Consider the following 17637-nt stretch of genomic DNA (forward strand, 5'->3'; position numbering starts at 1 on the left):
AAAAATCTTGAAGTTCTCCAGCTTGCAAATATGATCTGAAGGAAGGTTAGCTTAGAAGAGCTTGACTTTCTGTGAATGTGTAGCTTTCAGTCAGGTGGAGAGGGACTCGTTCAGTGAAATATTACCCACTTACGGAAATTCCATTACTTTTTGTTACAGAGAGTTTTTTGGTGCACTGAATATATGTATACCTTTACTTAGAAATGTGTATGTCTAAAGCAGGTAAAAGGTATATTTGAGAAGCTTGATGCAGAGAGCCCACAGTTAAGCCAAAAAGGAATGGTTTGGGGAGACGCTAAAGCTTCCTTGTGCTCTTCTGCCCCAACCTTTACCAGTTAGTGGGGACGGGGACACCTCAGCCAAACCCCTCTCCCTGCTGTCTTAAATCAAGTTCCTGATGTCGGTATCCGTCAGCACCGAAGCAGCCCAAAATCATAGGAGTATAAACAATGCAACAGCAGCTTCCAGTTCATACTAACTGTTGAATGATGGGTTTTCTTTCATAACTACCTGGTGTAAAAAAACAGTTCTGTCATTCTGCATAATTCTGTCTAAGATTAAATTCCTAATAGGAAATGTTAGATTGTAAAAGAAGCAAATTAATGTTCTTAGAGTTGGGCACCCATTTTCCTGTGCTAGCAAACTGTTACGTGTCCGCTGATCATCAGTCCCAGGCTGTCAGCACAAGCCAGGTGCACTCAATATGTGGTTTATAGAGCTAGCGCTGCAGTCACTGCTCCCCAAACAAGTCTCTGGTCTTCTCATCCAGAGGAATTTAAACACTGGAGTCTGAGGTGTGTAACAGTGGTCGGGCATCCTGAGGTGCAGGATACACGGGGCCTCTAATGCCAGTGACGTGCTAAGTTTTCTTTTACTCGGGCATAACTTGCTGTTCAGGTGGGCTCCAAGAAAATGCTTCGGAGCTTATTACAGTCAAGAATATCTGATCTATTCTTGCTAGACATGTTCTTCTTATAAGGATAAAGAAGGAAAAGAATTACTGAGGATGTATGATTTTACAGAATAGCTGGATTGATGGAAACATTGCAATAATCTCCTAACAGTCAGTTCCCATGCACATGGGGTTACAAATGAAGCAATTTTTCATCAGCACAGCTTTCTCCTGCTGTGAGATTCTCATATGCCCAATTTAATTGAAAAATATATTTTCTTGAGTAGCGCTAGCTAGGTGGAGATTCCGGTCCTTTCACTGTTCTGCTCCCTGCTATTAAATCATGTATATGAAAAATGGCAAAGAAGCCGTCAAAATAAGACATGTTACCCCTTAATGTATATTTTTGCTATACATAATGAACGTGTCTCAAGAATACTCGGATAACCCAGGATACATTTGGCCTGTCAAGTGCTAAAGCTGCAGTTAATAAATAGCCAAAATGTATTTTGTCTGAGGCAGATGCTGCAGAGTTCAATTTTGGTGAATTCTGATTTAAATTAGTACAAGTGAGTCAAATCTAAAATGCAATTCTGTGATGAGGAGAATCAGGTGCAATAAATTAAAACTTGTAAATTTTCGTATTTATATATACATATATATATATATATATATACACACACACTTGTGGATTATTTAGTTCCCTACATACTCCCTAATGGTTCCCTAAATAATAAAAATAGTTCCCTAGCTGCCTCAGAGTTCAGTACACGTCAAAAAATCATGTGGGATTTGTACTTGGACCTTCAGAAATATATTTAGAAAATGATGAGTAATTGACTTCTTTCAGGTGTTGGAAACAGGAAGAGTTTTAAGTTTTGGTGTGGTTTTGGATTTTACTGTGTATTATAAGGTCGACAGGTAACTGTGATCGTTTTTATCAGTATAGAAAATGAGACAATAAAATTCCATAGAAGTTTTGAAGAAGTTTTTTTAAATGCTTTTTATGTAGGGCAGTTTCAGCTTTAATACTAATAACCTGCTTATCTGGGATGAAAATTTACATAGCTTTTCCCCACCTCTCATAGGACTGATGGAGAATAATAATGAATGCTTATTAATCTTACAGAAAAAGTGATGGGATTTTGGGGTGGAGGGTGTTTATGTGTTTTAATTTAGACTCTTTCACCTACTTTGAAGCATTTAGTGGTATTTTCACTTGGAGTTAAATACAGAGTTAAATTTAAACTTCAGGATTTTAACACAGTGCTCTGTGTGGATTGGAATGATGGCATACGGTGTATTTTTCCTGATTACAGTATGGAGTTACAGTATTTTTGCCCAAGCATTTTTTAATACTTCTTTGCTTAGCTTGATGGTAGGTTGCCATCCTCTTCCTGAAGAGGAACTTGCTGTCCTGAAGAAGTTGCACTTTTTCAATAGGTAATGGACAGTACAGTATGCTAACTTACAGCATCACCGTCAGGGCAGTAGCTGAAGGGGTTTTTTAATGAGACGTGTGTGTGTGTGTGTGTGTGTCTCTCTCTCTCTCTCTTTTGACAATTCTTCCCATTGAAGCAGAAACTGGGAATTTTATTGCTCAGTCTTACCTAGAAGAATGTTCTGAAGAATTTTTGTCAATATTTCAGACTAGTCCCCTTCCCCCAAGCATCTGAGGTGTGAATAAATTCTTACACAAGGAAAACTATGAACATTTTGTCCCAGGCTTCGAATATGTCTCTTAAGTAATATAAACTTCAAGGTTTGAGGAAACTAAGTATTTCATGAAGAACGGTTAGAGTTGTATAAAGCAGAAGGTAATTGTCTCTAGAAGTGTTTTAGTTATACTGTACACCCAGTAAAGGAGGGAAAGTATTTTGTGATTGGAAAGGAGAAAGAAGAAGAGATGTCAGTATTTAAATTACAGTAAAGAAAAAACTTTTAGCTACAATTGACAACTAAATTGCCTCTCTTTTGCTCAAGTGGTTTTACTGTTATGTAAATACTGTTTAATTTGAATCTTCTTTTCCACAATTGGCACTTTACTGGAGAGGGACAGAACATGGTATCTTTTCTGTTAAGAATCTATAATCTCTCCCCAGCAGCTGTAAGTGATAACTGACTTAGGTGAATGGTTTTCTTTACCCCAAGATTATATACGTTTGCACTTGTAATAGTTTCTCACAGTGCCATGTTGGGTTTTTTTTTGCTGTTTCTCCTTTATCTTACTAAAGTTTGCTTTGGGGGCAGAGGGAATATGTCTAGAACTTAGAGATCCTAAAGTTGAAAAAGTTGCTCTCAGTGTACAAATAACTACATTTCATTCAGAATTTTTACCCAAAAGTGATGATAAAGTTGTGGTATTTTTCTATTTTTATGTGTTAGAAGGATGTTCACTTTTAATAGGTTCCAAGTATTACAGCTGCTCTGAAGTTCAGAGGTGTATTTCTTTCAAAGCTTTGGTTCTAAGGCTATAGGGTATTAGCTAAGGCTAGAGGGTAGTTGTTATTATTTTATTTCTAGGAAAAAATTCTTAAGTTTACTATTTTATTATACCTTAAATGCTCATTTTCCTAGAACTTGAAAAAACAGAAGTCTTGTCACCTTATTGAACAAGATTTTCATTAGCATAAGAAATCTCTGAAGTCTGCAAAGCTACTGCTGCTACCTACTCTTGCCCTAGTGGTGATGTCTCTTAAGGAAAGAAAATAAGAACTGTGAAATATTATTTTTCCATGGTTCTTGCTCTTTAAGTCTCAGCTCCACATTGAGAGAGAGACATACTGCACCATAAAAGCTTCCAAATTAGCAGACCTGTGGTGTAATAGCACAGGCTAACCATGAGATGGGAAGAAGCTTAACTCTGATGAGTTGATCACATTTCTCTGCCAATACGAATCTGAATGTTGCAGATTGGGCTCATTTCCAGTACTTCACAGTGATGATGTAGATGGCTCTTTTATCACCATCTTCAAAGCATGCAGGCGACAGAGCCGCTCTTGCACCTTCCTGGAGACAGGTCACTTCCAATAAAGTTCTCATCAGAGTTGCTCTCCAAATTGTATTTGACTTACACTGTAAAAATGAATTAGTTCAACACTGAATACCACATAATTGTATTTCGTACCTTAATAATGTTATAATGATGACACTTAGTAGTATGTGACATTATAATCTTGTAATACTTGATGCAGCAAAACACCTTAGAAATTGATTTTATAAAGTATATGTTTGGAATTGAGCAGAGCTTAACCCTTTTTGCTTAAATGCAGAATTCAATGAGATTAAATTTAAGCTCACGCTTACAATTTCCTCTGACTTGGGCAGGGACTGGAGGAAATTCCCCATGTATTTTTTGGCATATTCCTTTCTTTCACCTCAGAGGAGGAAATATCATTTGGTGTAAAAAGTTATGTATATGAAACCCACAGGATATACAAGTGACTTAACCTACCTCCCTGACTTTATAGAATTTGCATTCATCACAGGTGTGGAAAGCACTTTGAACCAAAAAAGTCACCCTTTTTAAAATCTTTACCTGCAATACTAACACTTAGTATTCCGGAGTTTCCTACACAAACACTTACTTACAACACGTCAGTGAAAATGACTTATGCAGAAATACACGGGCTTTCTGAATGTGAAAAACATGTATTTATTTGCACCAAGCTTGTGAAAGTGAAACTAGTATAACTATTGGTTAGAGGTATGCTGTCATTTTATATAGGTATAAATTTTATTTTTTATATATATATATTATATGTGCTATGTATAAATATATATAATATAAAAATGTATATTATAAATTTTTATATGAAGTATATAATTTATGTATAAAATTTATATGATATATATGAGCCCTAATATAGAGTCAGATACATGGGAAAATATTGTTTTGTTTTGTTTTAAAAAAAAAGCTTACTTCATTCACCAAGGCAAAGCCATTAGGGAGGCCTTGTTTTTATATTTACCAGTTTGAGGTTTTTTGACTCATACAGTTGCCAAGATGCAGCCGTTCAAATTTCCTTAAAACCTGACTACATTACGTCAGCACAACTCCTTTGGACACGTGCTCCTATTGAAGATTATAAAACTACTACATACTGATTTAGCCCATAAGATAGGCATACATCTGAAAGCAGCAGAGTTACTGTGTCTAACATGTTACTATTTACCAGGTGTACTGTAAGAAACTATTGTGTAGATGTTCTTAGCAAAACTTAATTGTAACATAAAACATTTGCATGATTTAAACTGTCTTCAAACTGGTATAAGCTAATCTCTGTGCACGTGCAAATGAAGCAATCAGTATGACTCAACTGCTCTGCAAGTTCTGCCATCGAGAAGAATGAGGAGGTTGCTGACACTTTTTAATTTGTCATTTTGAAAGCATATGCTCAAAAGCGACCACAACTTTGGGAAAAACGTGTTCAGTTCAGACTGAATAGTGACTGATAAGATAATCACTACAAGGCAATAAGACTGTCTGCATTTGTAACAATTTATTTGAATTGGTTCCCAAACCTATTTTGTTAAATCAATATATATTCTATCACGTAGATGTGGCTTTAGAAAGGAGGTTTGGTGTTGGGATTAAACTATGGCATGTAATTTGATGGGGTCTTAACTACTACGCAGAAGAGGTGTTTTGGGTGCATTTTGTTTCCTAATAGTGTATAAGACCTTTAAATTAAAGAAAAATGCTCTGTTGATTTATAGAACTTCTAAAAGTTATAACTCCTAATTTTAAAGCTGCTTTTTAAGTAAATTCGAAAATCCTGCACAGGGTAGGGATAGCAGAGCTTTTCATCTGGTAGATAGGCTCCTTAGAAAGAAAACACAACAAACTCCTAAACTTAGATATTATAATTAGTTTTGGAAATGTTAAATAATGAACTACTACACTAAATAAAAATGATGATTTGAAAGATAGCTAATGGACTGCTGGCATTCCAGAGCAGCAAGTAAAGCTGTTCTATATTAAACTTCTGCCATTATAGCTGCATCAGTTAAGTATTGGGGTAAGCATGCCAGACTCTGCCGATGTTGCTTGCCAATACAAAGCAGATAGTTAGTTAAAAAATAACATGTTTTTTGCTATTCTAAGACTCCATCACTTTGAATAGGATTTGTCACAATGTCTTTGCCAGTACATGATTTAGGAGCACTGTAGATGAACTGCTCTTAGCAGTCAAGGGTCCACCAGCAGCTTTTGTAGCAGATTTTCATTCTCTTCCTCTGCTCCTCCTTTGCTTTCTGCTCTGTATGTCTCTTTACCACAGAGACAGTAGTCTGAAAGGAGTTTGTAGTGGTATTACCCTTCTGTCTACTTTCCCAAACCTATTTTACTTCAGTATTTCTACATGTTTTTTTCAGTAGTGATAAACTGTGGGGAAATGCCCACAGTGAGACAAAAGATGAGTGAAAATTCTTTGGAGATGATGATGATAAATCTGAGAAATGTGTAGTAAAATCCCAGAAGTGAGCTTCTCATCCTGAGAAAGAAAGGGTTTGGGTGCCTAAAGGAGGATTTGTTGTAAGCCGGGGGGGATGTCCTGTTTGTAAAGTGATTGTGCACCCGCACACCAAATCCAGAGCTGCTGGGAGATCTGTGGTCCAAACTGAATGTGGATTATTCCCAAGGTCATGGTTACTTTTGAACGCACCCTCTCAAAATGACAAGAAGTTTAAAGATCCTCCATATTCTTCTTGATGGCAGCACTTGCAGCATGTTACAAGGAGATAATGAGCCAAGCAACGACAACAGTTACAGAGGAACAAGTCTATTATGGGAAAATTGTCATAGGGTTTTTGGCCTGTTGGTTTGGTATGAGATGAAATCTTGAAGAGCAGCCTAGAATATATCTATTTTCAGCCCCTTATAATGAAGACATTTGCCCGACAAAGAAACCCCCTGAAATAGTTTTGAATGCGCATGCTGGCCTCCAGCAGTACTCCCTGCTCATTTAGAGAATTGTCTTTTGCAGGGTGGGGAGATTGAATTGGTAACTGTGATAAATGGAGGGAATACTCAACTGATGAGTAACGGTGAGGCTATATGGCTTTCCTTAGTGTAACTGATGATTGAAGTAGCTAACAATGCTCTGAACAAAATCAACACTGAAAATTTGATCTTGGAATTTGCCAGCTAGTATCAATAACCGGAAATCCTAGAGCAAACTTTTTTAGCAGTTTTCAGATTGGAACAATTGTTTGCAAATCAATTGCTCGGTGCAGACACAGATGCCTTGATCTGATGGGCTTGAGCACGGTTTATCAGCCAGGAGCTTGTAACATCTCACTACAGTTCAGTTTCTGATTCATCACGTCAGATGGGCTGATTCACTTTGGCCGTTGTTTCCCCTCTTGTAAAAATGGATGTGATCATAATCTGCTCATTGTAATACGTGCCTGCCTTGCTTGAGCTATTGTGTGGGTCAGTTAATGTCTGCGTTGTGCACAGCAGCTGAGCAGGGAAACAAAGGGACCTGCAAGTCCTGGTGACGGCATTCTCCGTTTGGTGGTATTGAGCATCTCTATGTATGTGTCCTCCCCAGTGTCTAATAATTTTGATACATCCACAGTACCGTGATGTTAGTCTTGTGCCCATCTCTGTCAGCCTGGTGGGCTCGGCTGTGCCTGCCTCATGCTGCCTTCGCCTTCCTCCCCATGGCGCTCACCTTCCTCCCCAGTGCCATGCCAGCCCCGGGCTCTCCTCACCCTCGGGAGGACAGGCCCCTTCTCCCTCTGTCCCTACGCAGCAGCACTTGGCACTTTCCAAGGGACTGGAGCCATCCCGCAGGTAACACTGTGCGCGAACAGGGTGAGGGTGGGCAGGGAATCCCTGGCGGTGGTGGGGGATTGATGGGCAGGGGGGCACGGCATCTTCAGCACAGCTCCATGCCGCAGCCACCATGGTCTGCCCCGGGCTACTACGCAGTCTCCAGGGACTGGGAGGATGGCAGGAATGAGGAGAATTGTCCCCCAAAACCCTTCTAGTTCCTCTGTCAAAAAGACTTGCAGGTATCAGGATGCTTAGTGGTTCTGTGATAATCACTTTCCTATGATTTATGGTGACTTTTTATCATAATGTATTCAGATTTTTATCATAACATATTTGGATGGTGTCATCTGTGACTACCTGCTAGGCAGCTGGCACTTCAGAAACCAGCCTTCTTACTCAGGCCACTAATATTCAGCTCCTTTTTGTAAAGTCTTGTCGTCCGTACCTAATAAGAATTAACATCTGTAATGTGATACAATGTCTGCTCAGAATATTGAGTTGCTTTGGCTGTCTCTTCTCTGCTATAAGGAGACACTTTAATTTGATAAAGGATTAATGCAAGTGCACTGGGGAGAAAAAATTTGAACCTGCCTCCTGTGGTAGATTTATTATGTATCTTATAATACTGTTTTCAATAAAATGAACACAAAGGGAAAAACAATTCAGTATTACACAGGCTTTCTATGCTGTCCCGGTAAGTCATTTTAATGAACAAATTAAATGACAAAATTGACTTTTCTGTACATATTAACAGTGAAATTGGCTTACTGTCTACTAATGCAAGTACTGTTTAAACAGGAAAGGCTGGTTTTAGACATCATTTGACAAGATTTAAGACCTTTATGTCATATTGGCCTCAGGGCTGGGGTAGGAACTTTTGTTTTGTTTTGACGTCCTGGCTTCAGTGCAGTAATAGGGCAGCACAGAGCCATGTTAACTCATCTCATTAACAGATGGTCTTTAAGAGACCTATTGCAGAGCAGAGCCGTAATTCATCCTCATTGATGAAGGCATTGAAGCAGAGCCAGCTCCAGTGCTTCTGTGTTGGGGGGATCCTCTCTGAGGACCGCTGCGCAGGTGTGGGGTACTTCCATGGTGCTGTGCCGTGGTGTTGGGCTGGGTGTTAGCATGTGTGCTGCTGTGGTAAGCTCAGGAGGGAAATAAGACTCAAAGATGTTACTGAGGGTTAGAAGGTTTTGGCAGGACTGGACCTCGCTATCCTTGAAGTAAGAGCTACTACCCTTCACAGAAACTAGGAAGCCTCAAAGCTGGTAGGTTTGGAAACGTAGACTCAGTTCCTCACGGTTGATACAGGGAAATAAGTGAGCTCCTGCAGAGTGGCACAAAGGACCTAGCAGCAGCATGGGGTTTCCTGACCCTGAATTGCTGCAGGTTTCAGATGGAGGTTTGATGCAGTGACAGTCAGTAGGTCATTAATGAAGTGGAAAAAGAAGCCAGTCTTCTGGCTGAAGAAGACTGAAGAATGAAAGCTTTTGTATCATCAGCTGGTGTGTGCTTGCGCACACACATGTATGTGTGCAAGCAGTTGCACTCAGTAGCATAATCTTTACAGTTTTGAGTCTAAACTGTTTAGCACTGTAAAGCCTGAGTACTAAGTACCTTGGCACATTATTAGCAATTCTTTGCTAGCTTCCTCATTGCAATTGCTTTCTTACTTAAATGTACCCTCCTGTGCCAAGTTCCCTAAAAGTTACATGCAGATAATGCCTTGCCTCTACCAAGAAAAAATATCAGCAAAGAGGGGACTCAAGAGTGGAGGAACTTTGTCATGGGGAGTTGCAATAATGAAGCACACAATCTCCTAGCTTATTTTTTAACACTGAATTGGGCAGTGTGTCCCATATACCTGATGAAGTTGAAAAATGCTTTTATTACTCTCACCTTGTTCTAGTGCAAAAAAAAAAATTCCTATGTAATATTGCACAGCTTTAGGTCCTGGTTGCTTGTAAAATGTTTTGCAGAGAATTTAATGTAATATTTTACTTAGCTGTTTTATTCTGCCCGTTGTATAAACCTGAATTTAGGTTAATACTACATATTTATATCACAGATGTTTACTGCTTAAGATTGTTGGAAAATAACTACTTCAGTATTTTGGCTAAGGTATATATATTAAGAGAGCAAATGTTTCTTCAAATTCAGTTTGTTATAGTAAGCCCAATTTCATACAGTAAGTTCTGTGGTGACTTAGGATTCAAGAGCAATGATGAGCTATGATAGTCAGCATTTAAGAGGAACAGGAAAGAAAAAAGACATTTCTTCCTGTGGGTTTCTTGTATGTTAACTTACAGCAGTATGCTGGGAATTGATTTGTGCTTCTTTTAAAAGTGGTTGTGAAAAATCCAGGGACTCATAAAGCAAAGACCTGTAATCTGTGGTGATATGTGGGTAGAAAACAGTATTGAACATTTCTGGTTGATATTTTAAAAAAAATGCCTTACTGCTTTAGCAGCAGTGCTCATCACAGAATTTTGACTATCCCAAACCTCTACATTTTTCTTTTTCATAAAAAAATAGAATCTCTTAATGGTAAATTTCTTCTATCATAGCACTGGAAAGGGGTCCTCAAAACCACAAGCTCTTTTAGTTAGTTTCTATGTTCTTTTCCTTGCAGATGAATTGCTTCAAAAAGAGCAAAACTACTCTGATGACGTTTTGGCCAATATGATCAGTGAACCCAGAATCAGCTATGGAAATGATGCTCTCATGCCTTCATTAACTGAAACTAAGACCACAGTTGAACTTCTTCCAGTGGATGGAGAGTTCAGCCTAGATGACCTTCAGCCATGGCATCCCTTTGGTGTTGATTCTGTTCCAGCCAATACTGAAAATGAAGGTATGTACAATTGGGGTAGAAACCCCAGATTAAATTGAATTGACTTTTGTGATTCCTTTTTCACTTAGTTCCCTGAAAATTGGCGTCTTTCTGATATAAGCAGGGTAGAGGTCTAAAATGTAAATTTAGAACTGGTCTGCCGCATCTGCTGTGCTTCTTTAATTAAACAGAGTCCGGACTAAAATTTTGAATTTAGATGCATAATAAATTTCAGTATTGAACTTACTTCTCTTTAGAAACAAAGCAAAATAAATTCCAACAAATTGCGGGTGAGAGTCCTATAAAATACATGGTGATGAGTTAAGGGAGATAGGTTGGCAGATTTGTGCAAACACAGAATGAGTGTTTAATTAAGAAAGAGCTCTTTAATTGCTGGCATGAAAAGGATTACAGAGCCAGTACAATCCCAGCATATGAGTTATGTTTATTTTTGTTGTTGGCTGGAATGTACTGCAGATATGTTCCTCTTGCATATCTGCACTGCAACTGGCTAGTGAAAACTTTTTTCCTAAGGAGTACTTTATGTTGCTTATGGAATAATTAATTGAAGAGACTGCATGATATTTTAATAATTTATATATAATCTGGAATTGGTAGTTCACTTAGGTGCCTGAGCCAATTAATCAGAAACTTAAGGGACTTTGGTCATGTCATCAAGTTCCTTCCCTTGTGTTTGCTTTCCTATATCAGTTCAACTCCACCATCATTACTGATAAGGTAATCCCAAAAATGAAGGTTTATTACAGGAAAGGAGTGGTGGTTTCACAAAGGCTGGAGCTACAGAAGTCTTGTTGCATGCAAATTTCTGTTTTGCAAATCAAGTGCCTTGTGAAACAGAAGAACACAGACGTTAACGTCTTCCAGAAATCTTTTGAAACCACTGGCTTAGGCTAAACCTGCTCTTAGAATGAATTTTGAGCACATTAAGCCATTCTCTGTGACTTAGTACTCCCTTTTAGTCTCACTCTGACACGACAGTTGAGTGACTATGGGAGCTGGGTGCTTGGGAGACAAAACATGGGGCATGGACATAGACATGGCCATGAACTCGTCAGGCCCAGTGTTGGTACTGGGTGAAGTCAGTGGAGTCGAGAGCAATTCTGTGATTGAGCTGAGCCATCCCCAGAGGTCAGAGAAGCCTGGGATCAGGCTAAAGACATGGCTAGGGACCTGAGCAAGGGTCAAAAAATCAATGAAATGAACGTGTACCAGATCTGAGGGGGAGAGACTAAGGAGGAGTGGGGCCAAAATGAGAAAGCCACAGAGGCAAGGACTGCAGGTAGGGCCCAACAGAAAGAGCAAAGGAAGCTGGAGCAAACTTGGAAGGACTGGCCAGCAGCACGAACCAGAAGAAGGTAGATGGTGACACAGACTGAGATGTATTTGGAGCCCAGCCGCAGCCAAACTGATGCACTGAGCGGCCGAGAGCAGCTGTCTGGCTTGCATCAGGTACTGGCGAGCAGTGCAAGCTGCTGATCAGGCTGGCAGGCTGAATTTCAGTTTCCTGGGGAATCAGCTGTGGCTGGCTATTAAGAGTCGAGGCACTCTGCCAGGAGCAGGCCACAGTCCCTTTGGTGGTGTCTCTCCTGCAGGAATTTTCCTGTATGGCTCTCTGCAGCATTTCCCGTAGGTGGGGCCTATGGTGGATCTACTTCTTTACCCGCTGCCTGCTTTCATGAAACTCGTGGTGGGGGACTTTGAAGTCTGTCCTTTCAGCTTTCAAAATTTACTGATTTTAGTCACCAAGTTCAGAAGTGATTAGGTAGACAGGTGCACCCAGACATACACACATTTTAATCACACGAGCCTGTTTTTACTTGAGAAACTAGGCTACACCCAGAATTTGATAATGAAAGGCACATACTTTAATGTGACACTGAACTCCCATAGGCAAGTATGGGAGTGTGGTTGTCCTTTTAGAAGGTATGATAGAAAATAAGAAACAAAAACTCTTCTGCCTTGAATAGCATACTGTTTAATTATGAATCCTTGTTTATTTTTATGTGCTACATTATTTATTGCAGCCTTTCTTAATGTTTACTGTGTGGACATTTTATAGCTGGTCATGGAGCCTTAAAGGATTTTTATTTATTTTTATATATATATAAATGTATATATTTATATAGAGAGATATATATATCAGGATTATTTTTGCCATGAAGTTACTTCAGGCGAACAGGTCCATCAGGCTAGTCACTATTAATGTGCAAGTCCTGTATAGTTAGAATATAAATTATTTGATGACACAGACCTCTTCAAGTCTTTCTTGTTTCTACACTACTTCTCTGTCATCTGTCCAAACCACAGTCACAAATAACATTTGTAAGTGTTGTTAATATGGTCATATCTACAATACCTTCTTTCTCTCTTTAGATATCTTCTCTATTGTTACCTTTGCCCATAGTATCAAAGGGGAATTTCACAGCCTCATCTTTTTCCTTCTGTGTGTATTCCAGCTCTTTATTTCAGAAACCCAGAACTAACTATGCCTTTGTCTTCTGTTCCTGTGCCTGTTTTCTTCCGTGGCCATGGCCTAATCCCAGGCTTCATCTAAATAGCTTCCAAAAACTGATGTCTCTCTTGTTATAATATGTTTTAAAAAGGAGGAAGAAGAAAATAATAAATGACACATTTTTTCTCTTTCTTTCTCTCCCTTCCTCTCCCTTTCTTCTTAGGGTCTCTTTGCATAGTCTGTTTTTCACACAGTAACTTCCCCTTATACAGGCAAGGTTTTTCTATCCTATGCAGTACTGAGCAAGTCGTTGCTGTTTCTTAACAAATAACAGTTAATCAAAAAGGTGTAAGTTCAAAAATCATGCTATTTAGTGATTAATTGTTGCAGCATTAGTGATCATCAGTGTCCTTCTCTGCTGTGAGATGCTGAGCATGCCAGTAAAGTTCAGAGAACTGAGGATCTCAGCTCCCATTTACATGGGTAAGAGTAGAGGGTGCTCAGCACCATCAAGAAAATCAGAGCAGGTTCAAAGTGAAGGGCCTGGTATCTGGGGAATCTGCTGAGCAGTTGAAGCCCCAACAGTGAAGCCCTGACACTGCAGAAGTTGCTGGGAATTTTGCCAATGACTTACCTGGATTTAGTGATTTACCCTGCAGATAGCGTTAGCCTTAGTGATAAAGTATTTATCTTTTTCTAAAATAAGATTTTTATGAATGTATAGTGTTGCCATTATGATGTGGCCAGCTACTCCCTTCAACACTGTCCTTGGTCAGGTCAACATCATGTAGTTATCCTTGCCTGTTCATTTGTACCCATTTTTGAGCTTTTACGTTCCACTTTTTTTATTTTTTGAAAAGAAGAGCATTCGTACACATCCGCATTGCACTCTTCTTCAACCTGAAATGTATTAGCATAAGATATGAGATGGGATGCGTACCCTGCATGAAGCCTGCATGGTCGTGTCATGAAAAAAGCAGGTATATACCAATTTTAATTTCATGAGGCTAATTCTGTGTACGTGCTCACTTGTGCCTACTTGTGTGCACATGGAAGTGTGCTCAAGAGAAATGCAATGATTTTGGAGCAACAAAATGAATGCAGTTTTTAAAAAAGATTGTATCAATAATATCCTGTACGTCTTTTTGGAGATTTGCTTATTCTTAAATGCTGTAACAGGTTTAAACTTCTCCCTTCTATATCACTGTTGTGAGGCAATGCGGTCCAGTGAGCAAGGCAGTGAGGAAGGCCACTGACAAGATTTTCAGAGTTAACTGTTAGTTGTGCGTACATCAATACAGGGGCAAGAGCAGGCAGGTTTTAAAATGAAGCTGAAGTTCAAAAAGTGACTGCTCAGCACTCTCTAGAAATCAGACCTCCTTTACATCATGCCATCTGTGGCATGCTGCACTGAGATAACCAGAATCACTGTTTGGTTTGAAAAACCCTTGGCTCTGAGCTTTTGTTCCCAGTTTTTATCCTGCGACTGGTGTGTGACCTTGAGCAGGTCGCATCACTTTTGTTTCTTTCTCCCAATTATGAAATGTGCCATTGATGTTTGCCTTCCTCCTGTGAAGTACTTTTAAAACTGTACATGACAGGAATAATTATTCATTGTTAATGCTTTCACCTAACTCCACAAAGAGTGCATTAGCCCTAGGTCAGGGCCGTGCTATATAACAGAAACTTCCCTCAGCCTTTTCTCCCTTCAGCTGCCCCCATTTTTCTTGCTACATATAACCTGCTCTCTCAGTTCTTTGTAGTTATTGGTGAAATCCTCTGCATGCCTCCTTGACTGTGACAGGGTTACAAAATGCTAAACAAGAAGGATATAAAACCCTTCAGCGGTCTAGGAAATAGGTAGCGGTGGGGTGGTGACAGGGGAGGGTTCTGCAGAGGCAGAATAGAAGGATGGTTTGGAGTTTTTTGATGCTTGTTTGTTTGTTCTCTTCAGTCCTTTTCACTGAAAATTACTGCTGACCTACCTAAGGGTTGGCGCCAATAATTTTGGGAAACCTAGTGGAAGACTTAAATAAGAAAATACTCAAAACTGTAGTTTTTAGTTAAGGATGGAAATTGTTTTTTGTATAGCACTGTGTAAGGAAAGCAATTACATGGTCAGCTAGTGCCACTCTGAACTGCTGTGAAGGAAAGTGGTTTGATGGCTTGTCTCCGCAGCACCAGGCCAGCAAGCTCTGTGAAAATTTTGTACTTCTGGAAACACAAGCAAGCCGGATGCCTGGATGTGCCTTTAACCTGCAGCTGCTATAAAGCTGGCTTAGTGCTTTCTTGCTGAGGCAGGAGCTATTGCAGTCAGCTCCTGGGTGCAAAGGATCGGGGTGCCACATAGACTCTCACTTATAAGCATGGCAGGTTGTTTGCCAGACCCATAGGAAGACTTAGTGACACAGGCTTCCTAAGGAGATGGTGAGGCCCCTTGCATCAATCAGCAGTAATCGTCAGGTTAGCATGATTTTCTGATACAGAATGCAGTGATCAGTTTTCTGTGTGAAAACTGTGATTTTTGTCAATTTTCTGCATGACTGTGGCTCACCTACTGCTGATTAGATGGTTCATATTTGGATCTAGAAATTCAAATGAGTGAGAGTACCTTATCTAAAAATTAGGTAATTCCAAGCTATGACATAATTTATTTACCAAAATTAATTTCTTTCTGACACTGACACTTCTAGCAAAAAGTAAATAAAAAAGGCAAAAGCATTGGAGCAAAAGAGAGAAACAACCAGGAAAAAAAGGGAGAAAGACTCTGAATGTTTTAGGCTGGTAAGGTCTTTGTATGGTAATACAAGGGTTTTAAAACTACTTATGATGTCCAATTGGACTGGAAAGTTTCATTTCTCCTTTGCTCCCTTTTCAAAAATTGGAAGATGAATTTACTGTCTACAAATCAGAGCATACTGGAATGCAGTATTGATCATGTTTTTTAAATGTGCTGTACTTTTTTCAAGACATATAGCTAGTGTTTTAAAAAATCTCTATTGCAAGGGAAAGGAAGTCAAGCTTCAGTGGGTTTATAGGTCAACATTGACCAAAATTTGCTGCAAGAACTCATCATGTCAGTTCTTACTGCTAATTCTAATCAGAACACTGGAAGAGGTTTGCATGTAATGAGTGTAGGTTCACTGTATAGACAGGAATTCTTTGATCTCGATAGTTTCTCGTTTTAAGCAGGAACCAGAATATGATACAAAATTGATTGATGCATCAGCTGTGAAACTTTCCTTTTGAAGTTTTGCCCATCCCTTCCTTTCATTTCCAGGATTAACTGAAGGCAGATCTCTTTTAGCTGTTGCTTTTTATAACTTTGTTTATGCAGTATGTCTCTCCTGCACTGTCCCAACAGAAGAGCAGTTGACTTTATCATTTTGGGGGGTTTTGTTTATTTTTTATTTTCTTTTTTTTTTCTTTGCTGCACATGCCCAGTTGAGCCAGTTGATGCCCGCCCAGCTGCAGACAGAGGACTCACCACACGACCAGGTATATAACTTGCATGGCTTTTATCTAACCTGTGTTTTCCCAGCATGCCTGTGATTGGCTTGAGCTGAAATGATCGCCTTTTCTTTGGTATAACCCTCTGTTAAAATGTAATGCTATGTCATGAACCAGTAGCTGGTATTTCAGGGAAGAGTTCCCCCACAAAACCCCGTCAGCCTGTGTGCACTGTATTAAGGACATTCAGTACACGTACTTGGAAAAGGGAGTGGGACGCAGAGACCCAGAACTTACATCAACTTGTCATCCCTTGTAGCAAAAGTGTTCTCCCTCTGGATTGAGTCATCATACAGACACCTCCAGACAGGTATTCATCCCATCCTAACATAGCGGTGATTATTTGCCCTGTGCAGATGCCTGTGTCTCCTCGTTGATTGCAGAGGAACAGTAGATGACTGGCTTGGGTTAAGCTGCAATCATTTAGAAAAAGTGAGGTGAATCCAGTTGTTGGAGGTATTCAGGGACAGGATCTCCTTTTTAATATGCCATTTGGCCCAATTTTCCAAAGCAAAAAATTGCTTTTTATATTATTTTTTTGCTTTTCAGACTGCTTTTCCCTCATCTCTGTTTAGGAATATCTAGAACTGGCTGGTTCCATTGAGAGCAACAACCTTTTCTTTAAGAAGCGATTACTCTCCAACACGTAATAAGATTAGATCAATTTATTTTGGAGTCAGAATGATTTCAGTGTCACACAATCTTTTTTTTTTTCCCAAGTCAGATAAAACTTGATCAATCTTTCCTCTTTTTCCTCTCATCTTGTCTTCCAAACTTCTGTCAGAAAACATGATGGGCCACACACTCCTACTGTGTTTAAATCTTTCACATAACTCACCAGTATTAACTGAAGTACAGAAAATGCTACCATGGGAAGTAAAATATGTTATACCAATTGGGATATAGGTCAAGACTGGCCAGGTAATATGTTACTAGCATTGTTTTAGGAATTACGTGAGTTTAGAGTCTTGATTCATTCCACGAAGACAGCCTGGAAATGTTCTTGTAATGCTGGAGTTTTCTACCTTCTGGATTAGATTTCTTCCCCAAGAACAGTAGAAATGTCACTGCAAATGAAACACGTATGTGAAACATGAATGGGAAACACATTTAATCATAATTTTGTAATGTCAGTTCAGTCT

General features: G+C 39.3%; 1 protein-coding gene across 2 annotated transcripts in view; it reads left to right on the forward strand.

The window, feature by feature from the left end:
- APP (amyloid beta precursor protein) overlaps nucleotides 1-17637 on the forward strand; it is a 236454-nt gene that overhangs the window by 196907 nt on the left and 21910 nt on the right. For both annotated transcript variants that reach the window (XM_067299530.1, XM_067299536.1), the window contains 2 exons: nucleotides 10312-10533; nucleotides 16430-16483. In XM_067299530.1, coding sequence (XP_067155631.1) covers nucleotides 10312-10533; nucleotides 16430-16483 — 276 coding nt within the window. The remainder of the gene's footprint in view (nucleotides 1-10311; nucleotides 10534-16429; nucleotides 16484-17637) is intronic.

The sequence above is a fragment of the Apteryx mantelli genome, chromosome 1, assembly GCF_036417845.1.
Source record: "Apteryx mantelli isolate bAptMan1 chromosome 1, bAptMan1.hap1, whole genome shotgun sequence".
In the NCBI taxonomy this organism is placed as follows: Eukaryota; Metazoa; Chordata; class Aves; order Apterygiformes; family Apterygidae; genus Apteryx; species Apteryx mantelli.